Source organism: Trichoderma harzianum (genome assembly GCF_003025095.1).
Source record: "Trichoderma harzianum CBS 226.95 unplaced genomic scaffold M431scaffold_2, whole genome shotgun sequence".
Lineage (NCBI taxonomy): Eukaryota > Fungi > Ascomycota > Sordariomycetes > Hypocreales > Hypocreaceae > Trichoderma > Trichoderma harzianum.
Window position 1 is genome coordinate 697,626 of NW_020209250.1, and position 12,919 is coordinate 710,544.

Consider the following 12,919-nt stretch of genomic DNA (forward strand, 5'->3'; position numbering starts at 1 on the left):
GCCTGTATAAGGCGCACGCGGTGCTACTACTGTACTCTAACTTGTGATCCTTCTCAACACGCTGCGTAACGGACACGATGAGCTCGTACAGTACGACCGCGCCCGTGTTCGCCTCCCCGCGATTCAGTGAAACAGAGTGGAAGTGATTTACCTTTTGGTGTACGCGCTTGGGGTATGATAAAAGTCCAGGCAGAAAGAGAGAGAGGGTGTATACACTTGGCCAATCGAAGCGGGAGATTGCGAGTTGAGGGACAAGCAGGATAAGCCGGCAAATTCACAAGTCTCCATCCATAGGATAGGAAAGAGTCTGCGCAACTCGAGGCGATAGAGTTAGACGCCCGCAGCATGTGTTCGTACATACGAGTAGTACCCCGGGGAACTCTTCAGACGGGTCTCGGGCGCCCGGTTTGTCATGCATGTCATGTCATGCGTGCCCCTCTTTTCACGTAGGTATATCTCAGGAGTCACCTTTCTCTTGCGTCTTTTCGGGTATGGGAATCCTCTGCTGAAGATCCCCCCGGCTCGGCATGATCTCGCATGCTTTTTTCTTTCGACAGAAGATACAGGGTAATACAATTGGCAGTCCTGGGATAAATGCAGAAATCGTGGCAATATTGGAGGAGCCCTCCCCCACCAACCCCCTTGTATGCTCTTTTTCTTGCGGACCGATCATTCTGTGGACCACGAGTAGCCACGATGGCGTGAGAAAGGGGGAACTACCACACAGCACGACTTTTGGATGCAAAGCTGACTGCACAAGTGTGACGGGGCATACCAGGCTCAAGGCTCGAATGTAAGGCGAGGCTGGTTTGTGCTACCACTCGTATTACAGCACTGCTGTACAAGTGATTGTGAGGGTGCGGGTTTTCGATAATTGGCGATTGGACGGGTTAGTATATTCACCATGTTGTTGCGAGCAAAAGCCCCCATTGTTCGGGAGGGGAGGACAGCCAAACAAGTGCAACCACTGATCCCGTAAGACTCGCCGATCTACAGTGATACGTATGCAGATCTTGATTTCTGCTCTGTGTGACGTACTCGTACGGAGCATCTGGGAATGTCTTGATATTCCATGCAAGGTCCCGTGCGAGGCGAGACGAACGCAGGTTCTCGTATCATGCCATCACCTACCCTGCACTTTCGGAAGAGAACTTAGTCCTCGGATATTCTGAAAAACAAGTTGTGCCGAAAATGCCGTGCTTGACGCACTTCACTTGATATCCCACATGGGCGCAGTAGGTTGCGGCAACTCACCCTCGCTTCTGGGTCACGTCTCATTCACAGGCTTACGCTCAAGGTTCATGCAGTTGCCGCCAGTGCGGTGGTTGGCTCTCGTAGCCCGCGCTTGCATCGCAACACTTTTGCCGGAGCCCACTTGTAGACGGCGAAGGGCCACTGTGATATGCTTTTTGACGCCCTCCCCTCCAGCACCGCTACGCATCTGCACGAAGACCTCGAGGCCGAGACGAAGTACTTCTCGTAGCTGAAGTGGGATTCCGAAAGCGTGACACGGTTTGTCCTGGCCGCAGGTGGCCGTCCAACAGGCCTCGGAGGCTTTCCCCCGCCCCTCCCGGGTATAGAAGGGTATCCTGACTTCTTCAGAGAGCTTCGCCTTGGAGTGCCAAAAGCAAGAGAAGGCGCGAAAAGGGGGGGAAGGGGGTCTTGTCGTGAGGCTGGATATCTATCCTATCGTATAAATGCACGCCCTTGCTTGTTGAGGAGAAGACTGCTCCGGTAGGACGATCAATCGGTCAATTCGTGTGTACCCGGCGTCCAACTAGAGTCGCCGAGTCAAACTGGCTCTGGTGCCACTGTACTCGTACGTGGTTATATCCCCACACTCAGGAGATCCCGGGCCTACTTTGGCGGGCAAGGGGGCTTGCTGGTGCTTGTCCAGTGCTGTAGTATCGGGGAACCAACCAAGCCAGAAGAGGCTCAGGGCAATATAAAGTACACGTGGGATGTGCGCTCTTAGGCGTGAACCAATGGAACCGTGCGTCGACCCCAAGCTAAAGCGGTTGGGCGGGCACAGCCGCTTCAGCGTATTTCGCCAAACTCGCAGACTTTTGCTCCCCCCTATACGAAATAAGTGCCGTTTGATTGCCATTATGCGCAACCCAATGCCATTGCCGCCAGCGGGGAGCATGTAAGAACCCAGCCAAATGCCCAAATAGAGCGCGTCCATGCCCGCTGCAGCGGCGGGTGCAATTTCGAGCTCCCTAAAAGAGACGCAGCTGAGATCGAAACAAGACATGGCTCCGAGATTCGGCGTGGGCTAGAACGACAGTATGCAGAGCATTTCTCGTCTCCTTGCGCCATCAATCGCGCTATGGTCTCTTGCCATGTGGGAGCCTAAAAAAATTCTCGGGAAGCGATCTGACTGGCCAAGATGCGAGACTGTAGCTCCTCGGCTAGCCGATTCTGAGGGCGTCCCCCATGCTCCTTGCTTGGAGAGATGTATCGTTGTCCAGAAACATACATATTTTGAAAGTTTTCGAGTAAGAGGCTTGAAGTAAAGCGACCGAAATGTTTGCGCCACCGCCCACTTGAGAGTTGAACCCCTGAGCGGCCTGGGAGGAGCTAAGCAATTGCAGCATATTATTGGTGTCTGCGCAGGCGTAAATCTCCGGGAGGCTTGCAAAGTCGCAGCTGAGGGCAGATTCGAGAACCAAGATGCAGATACGCTGTACGGCATGCATTCCTGTTGCGGTCATGGTGATGGTGATGATTTCGCTTTTGATTCTGATAGTAAAATTTTCTTTTGAGACGGTAGTCTGTACTAGGGAGAATAGCTGTGCGGCGTACTCCGTAAGACTCACGCAATGTGCAGTGCTAATGCGTTATCCGCTACCCATGAACGCTTGTCATCTCCGAGCGGCATTCGTCGGAACACCGCGCATACTGTAGGTGAGCAAGCACGGGATTTGTTGCTTTGCTTGGCCTCCAAGGCTAGAGAGAGAAAGACAAAAACGAATAAGCACGAGGGTCATGCCGCCGCGAGGCTTGTCAATCCGGACGACGCTGGCTCCTAGTGCTCCAGCTCCAGCTATGTGGTTGAAAGTGGCAGCGTCTGCTACACTGTGGTCGCTCAACAGGGCAATGAGCGACGCTCGCAAGTCTCGATCGAGTCCTCAGCAGACAGGGATCGCGGTTCCATCGCACGTGGCCGCCCGGACCACCAAGGCTACACTAATCTCCCCGTCCCTGGCCGCGGGGACTTGAGTTGGCTTTTGTCTGTTCACGCCCTTTGGAGAATCCAAACGACACGCCCCCTTGCCTTTGGCTCCCCGCCCGTTTGCTGTGCTCTAGAACCTGCCTGAGCTGCCTCCGCACGGCTCCATCCTCGTAGTCGTAGATGTGAAAAAAATCAGATACGATAACCTAGCGACAAGCGTAGCCTTTGCTACCCTTTAGCAAAGGCTAGAACCTGCATTTTGCATTTTGCTGAGTTGGCAGCGGGGAGAAAACCCAAGTAACCTGCATGGCATTCGTGTCAGATTTGGCCAAAGCAAGGACGCAATGCGCAAAGTACGAGTACCTGTGCAACTTCTCCTTATGGCCCTGCCGCTTTGATGCCCCGCATCGCCCTCCCACTTACGCGCCGTGAGAGTGGGCGAGTGCGTGCCGAGATGCTTCGTTTGCGGTATCTTGGTGATATGATGTGCAATTACTTGGCAGCGCTTCGTGCTATGTGATGTGAACTGCAAAAGAGCGCCGTGGTATTTGCGCGAGGTTGGATTGCGTCGTCCCTTTCGGGCCATCTGCGTCCTCACGCCACTTAGGCTGGCGGCGGGGATGCTACTTGCACGGCTGTTCATCACCCTCCCCGCCCATCTTCACCATAAGAGCCCAGCCCTTTCTGCGGTTGCACTTACTCGTACGCTGCCCCATTCCATCTAGATGTGTCTAGTTCCTCCGAGAGCATCATGCAGATGGTGGAACGGAGACGAGCACATGTGAGCACCGTGATCAACTCGCAGCTCTACACCTGCTCACATGACAACATCGACTCACCAAATCGAATGGCGTCTCAATACCCCTGCTTGCTTTGATCTTGCTGCGAGGGGTAGACGTCGCCTCTCTCCGGCTTGCTTCCTTTTTTTGCTGTGAGTCAACAGATCCGTGCGATGAGAAGCTCAGCCGCTTTTCGGCTTCTATTTCAAGCCATCTCGCCACCCAGCGGAAATCTAGATAGCTAGGCAAGCCTCCCGTGAGCAGCGACCACGTCAGATCCACATTGCTGGTAGGAGAGCTCTTCTCGAAAGCTTTAGCTACATCCTCTCAAACACGCCGTTGTCTCGCGTTGGGGACAATTCTTGTTCGCTTTTCTCCTCTCCTTGCTTTCTTGTGACTAAAATTTTGTTTTCTCTATTGGTATACCCAATCGGTCGAGTCATTGATAACCTGAGAAAAGAAATTTAGCAAAAATACTATCCTCTGTAAAAGGAGGTGGCCGTGTAAGACGGCCATGGCTAGATATCAGGCCAGCATCAATCTGTCACCATAAATCCGAAGAGAGAGAGAGAGAAAAAAAAGGGTCTCCCTCATTTGTACTACCAGCAATCCAGATCTTTGCGGCAGGGGATGGACCAGGCCGTAGAGACTAGGATGTTCAGCTCGAGAAGTGCTAGTTTTTAAGCCTAGCGAGCAGATCTGTGAAGCTTGTTTCCCCCCTCTCCAATATTCTGTCAGTCCTGTTATTCCTACCGAAGGCCAGTGATCGAGACCGATAAATGTCTGCGGGGCTGAGCTTCCGAACCCTTGGATAAGACCCGAGCGGCCTACAGTAGCATCATGCGCCGGCCAGGCCCCGCGGATTTTGGCTTCGCTCTTCCTTGCAATGAATCTCTTCCCCGTACAGCTGTCCAATGGATCGACGCCCGGTAGTCGGATTGGCTGAGCGTGCATGTGGCTTTTGCTCTGGGAAATTCGACAGCATTTTAGGCACTAGAGGGGCTTCGGGGTGTGTGCCGCGTCACACACAGCAACGCAAAAAGACACCATTTCAGGCTTGGCGAGCTTTTCTTCCCTCCCACATCCAAGACCTCAGGCGCCGCCAGTGGGATGGATGCACACCATCTGGGCAAAGCAGAAAAGGAACAACCCATCAGCGGGCCTTCTTTCAAATCAATCTTGGCATGCTCGATCTGATAGCAAGACGGGAAGTGACTGTGATCTACATCCAATTGGACGTTGGCTAAGTTTTGTGCCAGGACAAATAAAGTAAACGTGTGCTTCGCTAGAACATGTTGACCATGGAGTTTTCACATCGTTCTCATCTCACCTGTATTTTCCTCTCTCCTTCTTTCCTCTCTCTTCTTTCCTCTCCTTTCTTTTTTTCTTTTTTCTTCTCTTTTTCTTCTTCTTTTTTTTTTTTCAATGAACACAAGTACTCTGCAAGGGGGTGTTAAAAAAAAAAAGCCCTTAGCACGGAGATCTCCGGTGCTCTGTAGCCGCGCGGGCGTACAAACAACCACGGTCGAGGCCTGTCTCCGAACTTAGCATGCCAGGTACCAAGCACTTAGCTTGTACCACTCCATGCTTGTACATAGACATATTGAAAATGCAGCTAGCTTCTGAGATAGGCCAGCGTTCCAGAGCGCTGGGCCTGGCCTCACCAAAAGCAACGAGTTGGAAGGCGAAATGGGGCACAATTGTAGCTAAGAGTTAGGCTGCGACACAGGAACATGCCCTGCCTCAGTTGCTGTCAGTTGTGAGTTTTTTTCTGATGGGACGAGGCGCCCCGACAACCCGAGCTCCTCAGAACGACTCCCCCACATTCCGACTAAGAGTCGACAGCTTAGTTCTTCCTCAACACAATTATTTTGTGACCGTAGCGTTTTGTCAATGAGATGAATGAAACTCGTACTCGACGGTCATCTAATACCAGCTAGCTCCCCGTTCGCATTTCCTTTGGTGCCCATAATGTCGATAATTGTACGAGTAGATATCTCGTCTGTCTTTCTCCTGGGGTGCCATTAGACGCCAACCCTCACCGGAGGCCCGCCACTATGAACTCGGGCTGCTGTCTAAGGCGGCGGCTGAAATTGGTGGCCTGATCTTTTGCGGTAGACACTAATAGCACACGCAGTGCTGTGCTGCTTCGGCATCCTTTGCGCAGACTGCAGCCGCTGCAGCAAATTAGCCGTACGAAAAAAGACGAACGAGGCGACCTGAAAAAAAAGGGACAGTCTTCTGGCAGGATGTCTCATTCAACACACTGACTGTTGCCGCAACCTAGGGGAGTGTAGATAGAGATGTTCGGCTGCCAACTGCATCGTCCAGCCTTGGCTGATCGGCACTCCAGTTACCCTTCTTGACCAGAGCAAAGAACACATCCAGATCTCTGGGTCGAGACCGCTCTGTTCGGCACCGCCGCCGCTGCCGCGCCATATTTTCTTTTTTAAGCCCTTTCTCCCTGCCTATGTTCGGCTCTCAGTGTAACAGCGGCTGGGGAGACGCAGCGATTAGCGCCCCATCACTTCCAAGCACTCGGGACCAGTGAGCTTGTAAGGCTGATGGCTCTCATTCTGTCTCACTCTGATGATGGACCACACTTGGGACCAAGAATATTTTCTTCCATTTTTGACCAGACAAGTACTCGTATAGTAATAACACTTTGTCTAAAAGGAAGTCGTTTGGAGGCCGCTTGGAGGGAGCACCCCCGACCAAATTAGTCTGCTCTGCCGATCCAGAGTAACCTGCGAACTTGGCAGTGTTGGAGAGCTTGTAAGATAAGGAGCAGGAAATAGAGCAACCGCGTGCTGCACGTTCATTCAGCGGGTCCACATTTGTGAGATCGTGCATGGCCCTGCCGTCTACTGAACAGAAAACAGAGACATGCATATGATGTCGGGATGCACTTCGTCCAAAAGATTTGGAGGTGGACCCGGATGTAAGCCAGCGCCGAAACAAAACCCGGAAAGGATTACACGTGAGTGAGACACGTCGTCCGGAGCTCTGCTCCGTGGAACTCTTTCGTACCGGGACACGGATGCTAGAGATCCAGAGCTGAATTGGGGTGGTAGGGGTTGCAGGACCAGACTCTTCTTGCACCTGGTCTGAGCGCCGCGTCACGTTGTGCAAGCGATTTGATGCGCATCATCTAAGCTCTAATGGAGCCTGGGCGTACCGAGAGTAAAACCACAGTCGGCCACTAGATTGGATATAGTTAGAGGTGGCGCTTCATCGTAGGTGACGGGCTGTTTTTCCTCAGCTGAAAACGCCAAAGTTGAGAGAAACGAAAAAGGAGCTTACTATTCTGAGTTAGCTGATTTTGGTGTTGGACACACCGCCAATGAGGATGCCGTAGGACAATGCGGAGAATTAGTGTGGTACAAGCCGCCTGTTACTCGTCCAGCAATTTGTCAATGGTAGATGACGGTGAAGTTATCGCTTAACCATATCCCGTGAGATCGTTCTGCTTTGTCACAATCCTTGCCAATGTCTGCATGGACAATTGAGCGAAGCGATGTTTGCCAAAGAGATACCTAGACTTGAAGATGTCCCATAAGGGAGACAATGCCACAGCAATGAGCCGAATTCGCCAGCCGAGACATTAATTGAATTAGGTACCAGAGCTTTCAACTATCCGTGACTGGTTCTCTGGTGAGATTTGACACCGACGGGACCGAAATGGAAATTTGGAATGCCGCGGCGCTAGGCTTGGTGGCGTCTTCCATCTTCTGGCGGTTTCCCGTGCTTGTATATATGATGGGTAGTTGAGGCCAAGTTGACAGCTAAAAGGGAACCATCTCATCTCTGGTGAGATGAAAAAAAAAAAAATGATGGAGCTAAGCGCTTTGCCAAAGATGCTGCTTACCTGTACTCGTACTTCGCTGTTCTGAGACAAATGTGGTTGTGAAGCTGGACCAGACAACGAAGCAACATGGCAAATCAACGCGCCGAAATAAGCGAAATGGGTTGATGAAAGCCACAGCGCCCAGCCTGGGTTTAGGCTGGCTCGCCTGAGTCTGCGACTGGGGTAGACCTGCAAGGATGGAGGACTGACAGGCTGCTGCTGAGGTGTGTGATGGTCCTGAAACAGGCAAAGCTCCGCGACGGACGGAGGCTCGGAACGGTGGGGTTGGTGGCTCCGAGAGCCCGATCCAACCTCTTTGGGGAAGGGTAATGGCTGCCAGAGAGGAGTGGTGGGTGGCCGAGATAGGGAGCGTGGATGTGCCACGAGGTGAAAATTCCGCATCATGGTGTGTGTCCACTCTAATCGCGAGAGCTCCTAGCCATGAATGTACTCGGACATGGGAGGCGAGGCTGATTTTTGTGCAACTGTAGGAACATCAAATGTCGTCACCTAGCCTGAAAATCTCATTAGCAGGGGAAAGGCGGCTCGATGGTTGAACACGATAGTTCAGCTCGGGATGGTTGGGGCGATTTGATACCTACGAGTACTCCAGCCGCTCCTTGGCCTCTTCTCTTCTGTATCCCGAAGCATCAGAGCACTGGCTGTGTTTGCAGCCGCCATCCCAGCTCCTTTAGGCTCTGCATCTTGGTGGCTAAAGTCAAAGTGGCAGGGGGTGTAGCGCTGTCGTAGTAGCAAAGTCCAGTCACCGGCGCTTCTCTGGCGCGTGGCAAGCTTGGCTCGGGAGAGGTATGTCCAGGACACTTGACAGTACTGTCTCGTTTTGCCGAGCTTCGAAAGAACACACAACCTAGGGAGGGGAGTGGCCAAAAATCGTGGGCAAAATAGCGGGCAAAAAGGGAAGATGAGGATAAGGACATAGAGGTAGTCCGGATGGGCCAACCGGGTGCATCCGGGTGCCACGGGCCAAAACCAGCCGGTCTCTTGGTGGGCAAAATTAGCTTGAAATGATCAACGCAAATTCACGGCGAGCTGTTGTGTGAGGTGAACGGGATCAACACGAGGATGAACATGGAAGATGATGTTAGGATCAAAACGCAGATACTGCAAGCGACTGATGGCCGGATAATGATATACCGAAGAGAGATTTATTCTTCGTTCATAGTACCTTCCGTATCTTAGGGACTGGGTAAGGTAGTTGCCCTCATGGCAGATCAAGTTATGTTGGAAAGAACCAGGGTAGGCAGGAGCTGCACCAGGAAGGAGCAGAGTACCGAGCCTGTATACCGGCTGCTGTGACAAGACTTCATCTTCATCTTTGCACCAGAAACACAAATCAAATTCTCGCAACAGCACCAGCAGCACAGGATTCGTACCAGTTGCAACGCCATCTCCAGCCTAGTTGGCCGACCTGATGGATGGTTCATCCCATCCGTCCTGTCTCTTTACGTCTTAGGGGCAGACGCTGGGCAGCCAGCCGCCTGCGGTGTCCAATTACAGCGAGCGATGCCCTGGAACCTACCGACAGCCAGGATGGACAAGGACATGGCATGCTGCACCACAGCACGCGAGCTGCTGTGCTTGGGAGCCTTTAAGGGGATGTGGTGGGAAACTGGCTGTGCTGGGTGGATCTGACACCAGTTTGGCACCAGAGTTTGGACTTGAAAGGCCCAGAATCTCAGTGTGGGCACACCGTCGCATGTTCCAATTGGCAAAACCTACGCACCTCCGCCCGTCCGCTGTGAGATGCTTGATGGGGAAGTTTCCGCTGGAGCTTTCATGATGGCGGCATGTTGTACATGCGTTGGATATTTGGTACCTGAACGGACCTGCAAAGAACAGACACAGGCCAAGTACTGTTTGCACACGCGGCTCAAAGACGTATTTCCGTCCCTGTATGAGTACCAGTAATTGCTTACACATTCCAGCGACAGCATTAAGGTGATTCCCTGTGGCATCTCCTATCTCCAAGTACGAGTGCTAACTAACTAGGTAATTAGAGGCCCGTTTTGTCGTCCTCCCTAGCCTCGAAGGGTTTTGCACCGGTGAGATTATCATGTCATCACGGACCGCGTTCGCACCCTCGTCGTCTTCCTTGGCTACCGCGAAAGGCACGCGGCATCCCGCCGCGATCCCACCAGACCAGAACTCGTTATGCAAGCGCACGTCCGCTTTGCTTGAACTCGAGCTCAAGTTCATCAAATCTCATGGCCAGATGCTCGCGCACGCCCCTCGGAGCCCTGCCAGTACTGTACCTCCGTCGGTTTCTTCCCCAGTCCCACCGCACAGACCGAGAGCGACTCGCAGACTTGCATCGGACACGACGACACACGTTGGCGTGGTGGCGGCTGCGAGCCTTTGCATCCACGGGCAACTTGTGCAGCCATTTTGGCGGTCGTCGGAACGTACAGCGACACCCTACGCTAGCCATGCCCAGCTGGGCTCTGTCCTGGGTTCTGGACCCGGACCTCTGGATGGCTCTGGGCTGTGGCTCTAGCCTCGAAGCCTCTAGCCTTGGAGGCTGCGAGCGCTCTGGGCGCCAAAGTCTGCACAGCGCGAGTCCCGGCCCACCCAACGCGCAGCTGATGCTCTGATGCACCCCCCGTCGCTGCTTGCTGCTGCCCTGGAGTGGCAGGGCTCAGTGCCAGGGGTATCGGTGCTGTGCCCTGATCCTTGCCCCCTGGTCTCTGACCGGGGTGATGCCCTCACTCGCAGTACAGTACCGTACCGAGTACGGAGCAGCCCATGGAGACACCAAAATCCGCCACAGATGCGCGGGCGGGTCGACAACACCACTACCGAGTTTAGAGATGCGTATCAAGGGCCTCTGCCTCTAGCGAGTACTTGTATCTACCTCCGCCCCTCCGAATCTGTTCCCGGATCTTGTCCCTCAATGTTTCTGCCCGCTTGCTCCAACGACGACAAATCCCCTTAACAAGGCCGAACAGAGTAACCTGGAAACAAAGTTCAGGAAAAGCCCTTGTCTCAATAACCCCTTCTCCTTCTTCCTCTTAATTTTTCTCTTCGTCGTCATCATCGCAATTGATACCATTTCACTCCCGAGGATCGTCCTCATCTACCCCTCGCCGCCGGCAGCATTCATATTTATATAAACCAAACGACCATTGCTTGCCATTCCTCGATTCCAATCTGAGTCTACACCTCGGCGTCCTGCCACATTTACAGCGCATAACCGACTTCGGCGTTTACTAGATTACGCAAGTCTCAAGCTGGGGCATAACCGTCATCAAACTTACCACGCCTCGTGTGGCCCCTCAACAGAAACCATGGTTCACCATTCTCAATCGGAGTGGCCGGCTTGGACCTATTCCGTCGCTGCCGCTGACGACTATACACAATATGCTCAGATCCCAGAGTACCCATTTCTGGCGGAGTCTATGAAAGCCTACCAGGCACAGCATAACCATCTTGTTCACCACCAGCAAATGTCGCGAACAACGGAATCAAAGCCGCGACTTTCAAAGGAAGAGGTGGAAGTTCTTGAGGCCGAGTTCCAAAAAAACCACAAGCCCAACAGCAGCACAAAGAAGGCCTTGGCCGAGAGTATGAGGGTTGACCATGCACGAATCAATGTAATTGAACCCGCTCCCCATTGACAATTATATGATCATGAATATGTATACATATATATCTACAATGCAGTTTGCTAACGATTAGCTAGAACTGGTTTCAAAACAGGAGGGCACGAGAAAAGAAGGAGAACAACATTCGAGAGTACGAGGCTAGACAACGAGCCGAAAAAGAAAGGACAGGTGGAGAGATGGGCCTGCAGGGCTCTGATCGCAAGCGTGACCTAGTTGCTTCTTCTGCCCCCTTCCCCGAGCCGCGACAGGCCTCGCAAGCCAAGGAGCAGTCCCCAGATGCCCCTTCTCAGCTCTCGACAGCATCTGAGAGCTCCACCGATGCTTATGGGACAACACCTCCTGTTACCCCCCACCTCGGCTCTGCGTCTTCTCTCGTCTTCCACCGTGCGGACACCGAAGATGATGCTGTCAAGGTAGAGCCTCCCTCTCCCGCAACCGACATGTCTTTCGCCAATGTGTCCGCCTTGGACACGATGCTCTCTATCGAAAACACTTCCGACGAGTATGCCAACGAATACCAGGAGATGGATCTTGAGCGGATAACAGCCTTCTTGGATCAGACTGGCATCCCGAGCAGCCCCAGCCGGCAGCTCAAATCCCCTTGCCCTGCAGACATTGCCTCTCGCCGTAACCGTCAAACTCCCCAGCTATTGTTCAACGGCCCTCGAAGCTTTTCGGGCGGCCCCAGAACTGGTATTGATACCAGACGCTCTGAGCAGGTTGCTTCCATGCGTCGAGTTGTTTCTACAGGAGCAGGACGAGTTCGCAAGTCGTCTGCCTCTGCTGCCACACCACGCAGCCCCTTTTTCCAGAGAAATCGCTCACCAATGGCCCCTGGCTCAGCGGCGCCGCCCACGCCAAACACCCCCGTCGTCACAGAGGCACAAAACGCCAACGGAGGCCTGTTCCCCCTGACTACCAAATACTCGTCGTCGGCTCTGATTCAAGATCCTACATTGCGCACGCCGCCGACCACACCCGCCTTTTTGGAGAACTTTGTGTTCAATAACAATGGTGCCTCCTACGCCATGGGCAACTTTGGCGCAAGATCCTTTTCCGACGATCTTGATGGATCAATTCACGGAACGGCAGCGGACTACGATGCTAGTATCAAGGCCTGCTCTAGCCAGCCCACAACCCCCATGTTTCCTTACCAAATGGGTGCTGGTTACTTCTCCGGCTATGCAGACAACTCAGACTATAACTGGTCCTTTTCACCACACAGTGGCGAGTCGGCACCAGAGTTTGCCATTCCCTATACCTCATCTATGAACATGCTTTGATTTTGGATAAGCAAGCAAAACGTTACACACAGCTGGATGCGCAAAGTTCGTCTCAGTTTCTTCTACATCTGGCTACACACTCATATTGCATGCTCTCATTTGAAAATTGTGCTTGCAATTCTGTATACTATAAACAGCAGTGGCTGTTATTTTCCTTTGTTTACTCTTTCCTTTGTAAAGCTTGGTCTAGCGGTTTGCATATACATTAGCAT

The 12,919-nt window shown here is 52.9% G+C and overlaps 3 protein-coding genes across 3 annotated transcripts; 2 read left to right on the forward strand and 1 right to left on the reverse strand.

Annotated features, from left to right (window-relative positions):
- Positions 1-6,358: 6,358 nt before the first annotated feature.
- Positions 6,359-9,777, reverse strand: M431DRAFT_527401 (hypothetical protein; the record flags this gene model as incomplete). The annotated part of the gene is made up of 8 exons (XM_024920710.1): positions 6,359-7,061; positions 7,133-7,216; positions 7,823-8,286; positions 8,400-8,669; positions 8,988-9,135; positions 9,342-9,479; positions 9,546-9,648; positions 9,739-9,777. The coding sequence occupies 8 exons, from the start codon at positions 9,775-9,777 to the stop codon at positions 6,526-6,528; spliced, it is 1,782 nt and encodes a 593-aa protein (XP_024778391.1). The 3' UTR covers positions 6,359-6,525.
- On the forward strand, positions 9,699-10,513 carry M431DRAFT_284446 (hypothetical protein). Its single transcript, XM_024914040.1, has 2 exons — positions 9,699-9,760; positions 9,820-10,513. The coding sequence occupies exon 2, from the start codon at positions 9,876-9,878 to the stop codon at positions 10,314-10,316; it is 441 nt and encodes a 146-aa protein (XP_024778392.1). The 5' UTR covers positions 9,699-9,760; positions 9,820-9,875; the 3' UTR covers positions 10,317-10,513.
- Positions 10,514-11,001: 488 nt separating this feature from the next.
- M431DRAFT_284448 (hypothetical protein) lies at positions 11,002-12,843 on the forward strand. Its single transcript, XM_024914041.1, has 2 exons — positions 11,002-11,412; positions 11,502-12,843. Exons 1-2 carry the CDS (start codon positions 11,107-11,109, stop codon positions 12,705-12,707), a joined length of 1,512 nt encoding a protein of 503 aa, XP_024778393.1. The 5' UTR covers positions 11,002-11,106; the 3' UTR covers positions 12,708-12,843.
- The last annotated feature ends 76 nt before the right edge of the window (positions 12,844-12,919 follow it).

Bases quoted from the DNA above. Each gene is read 5' to 3' on its own strand.
- M431DRAFT_284446 (XM_024914040.1), top strand. From the start codon at position 9,876: ATGTCATCACGGACCGCGTTCGCACCCTCGTCGTCTTCCTTGGCTACC.
- M431DRAFT_284448 (XM_024914041.1), top strand. From the start codon at position 11,107: ATGGTTCACCATTCTCAATCGGAGTGGCCGGCTTGGACCTATTCCGTC. The intron at 11,413-11,501 runs GTAATTGAACCC...ACGATTAGCTAG, and splicing joins TTGACCATGCACGAATCAAT to AACTGGTTTCAAAACAGGAG.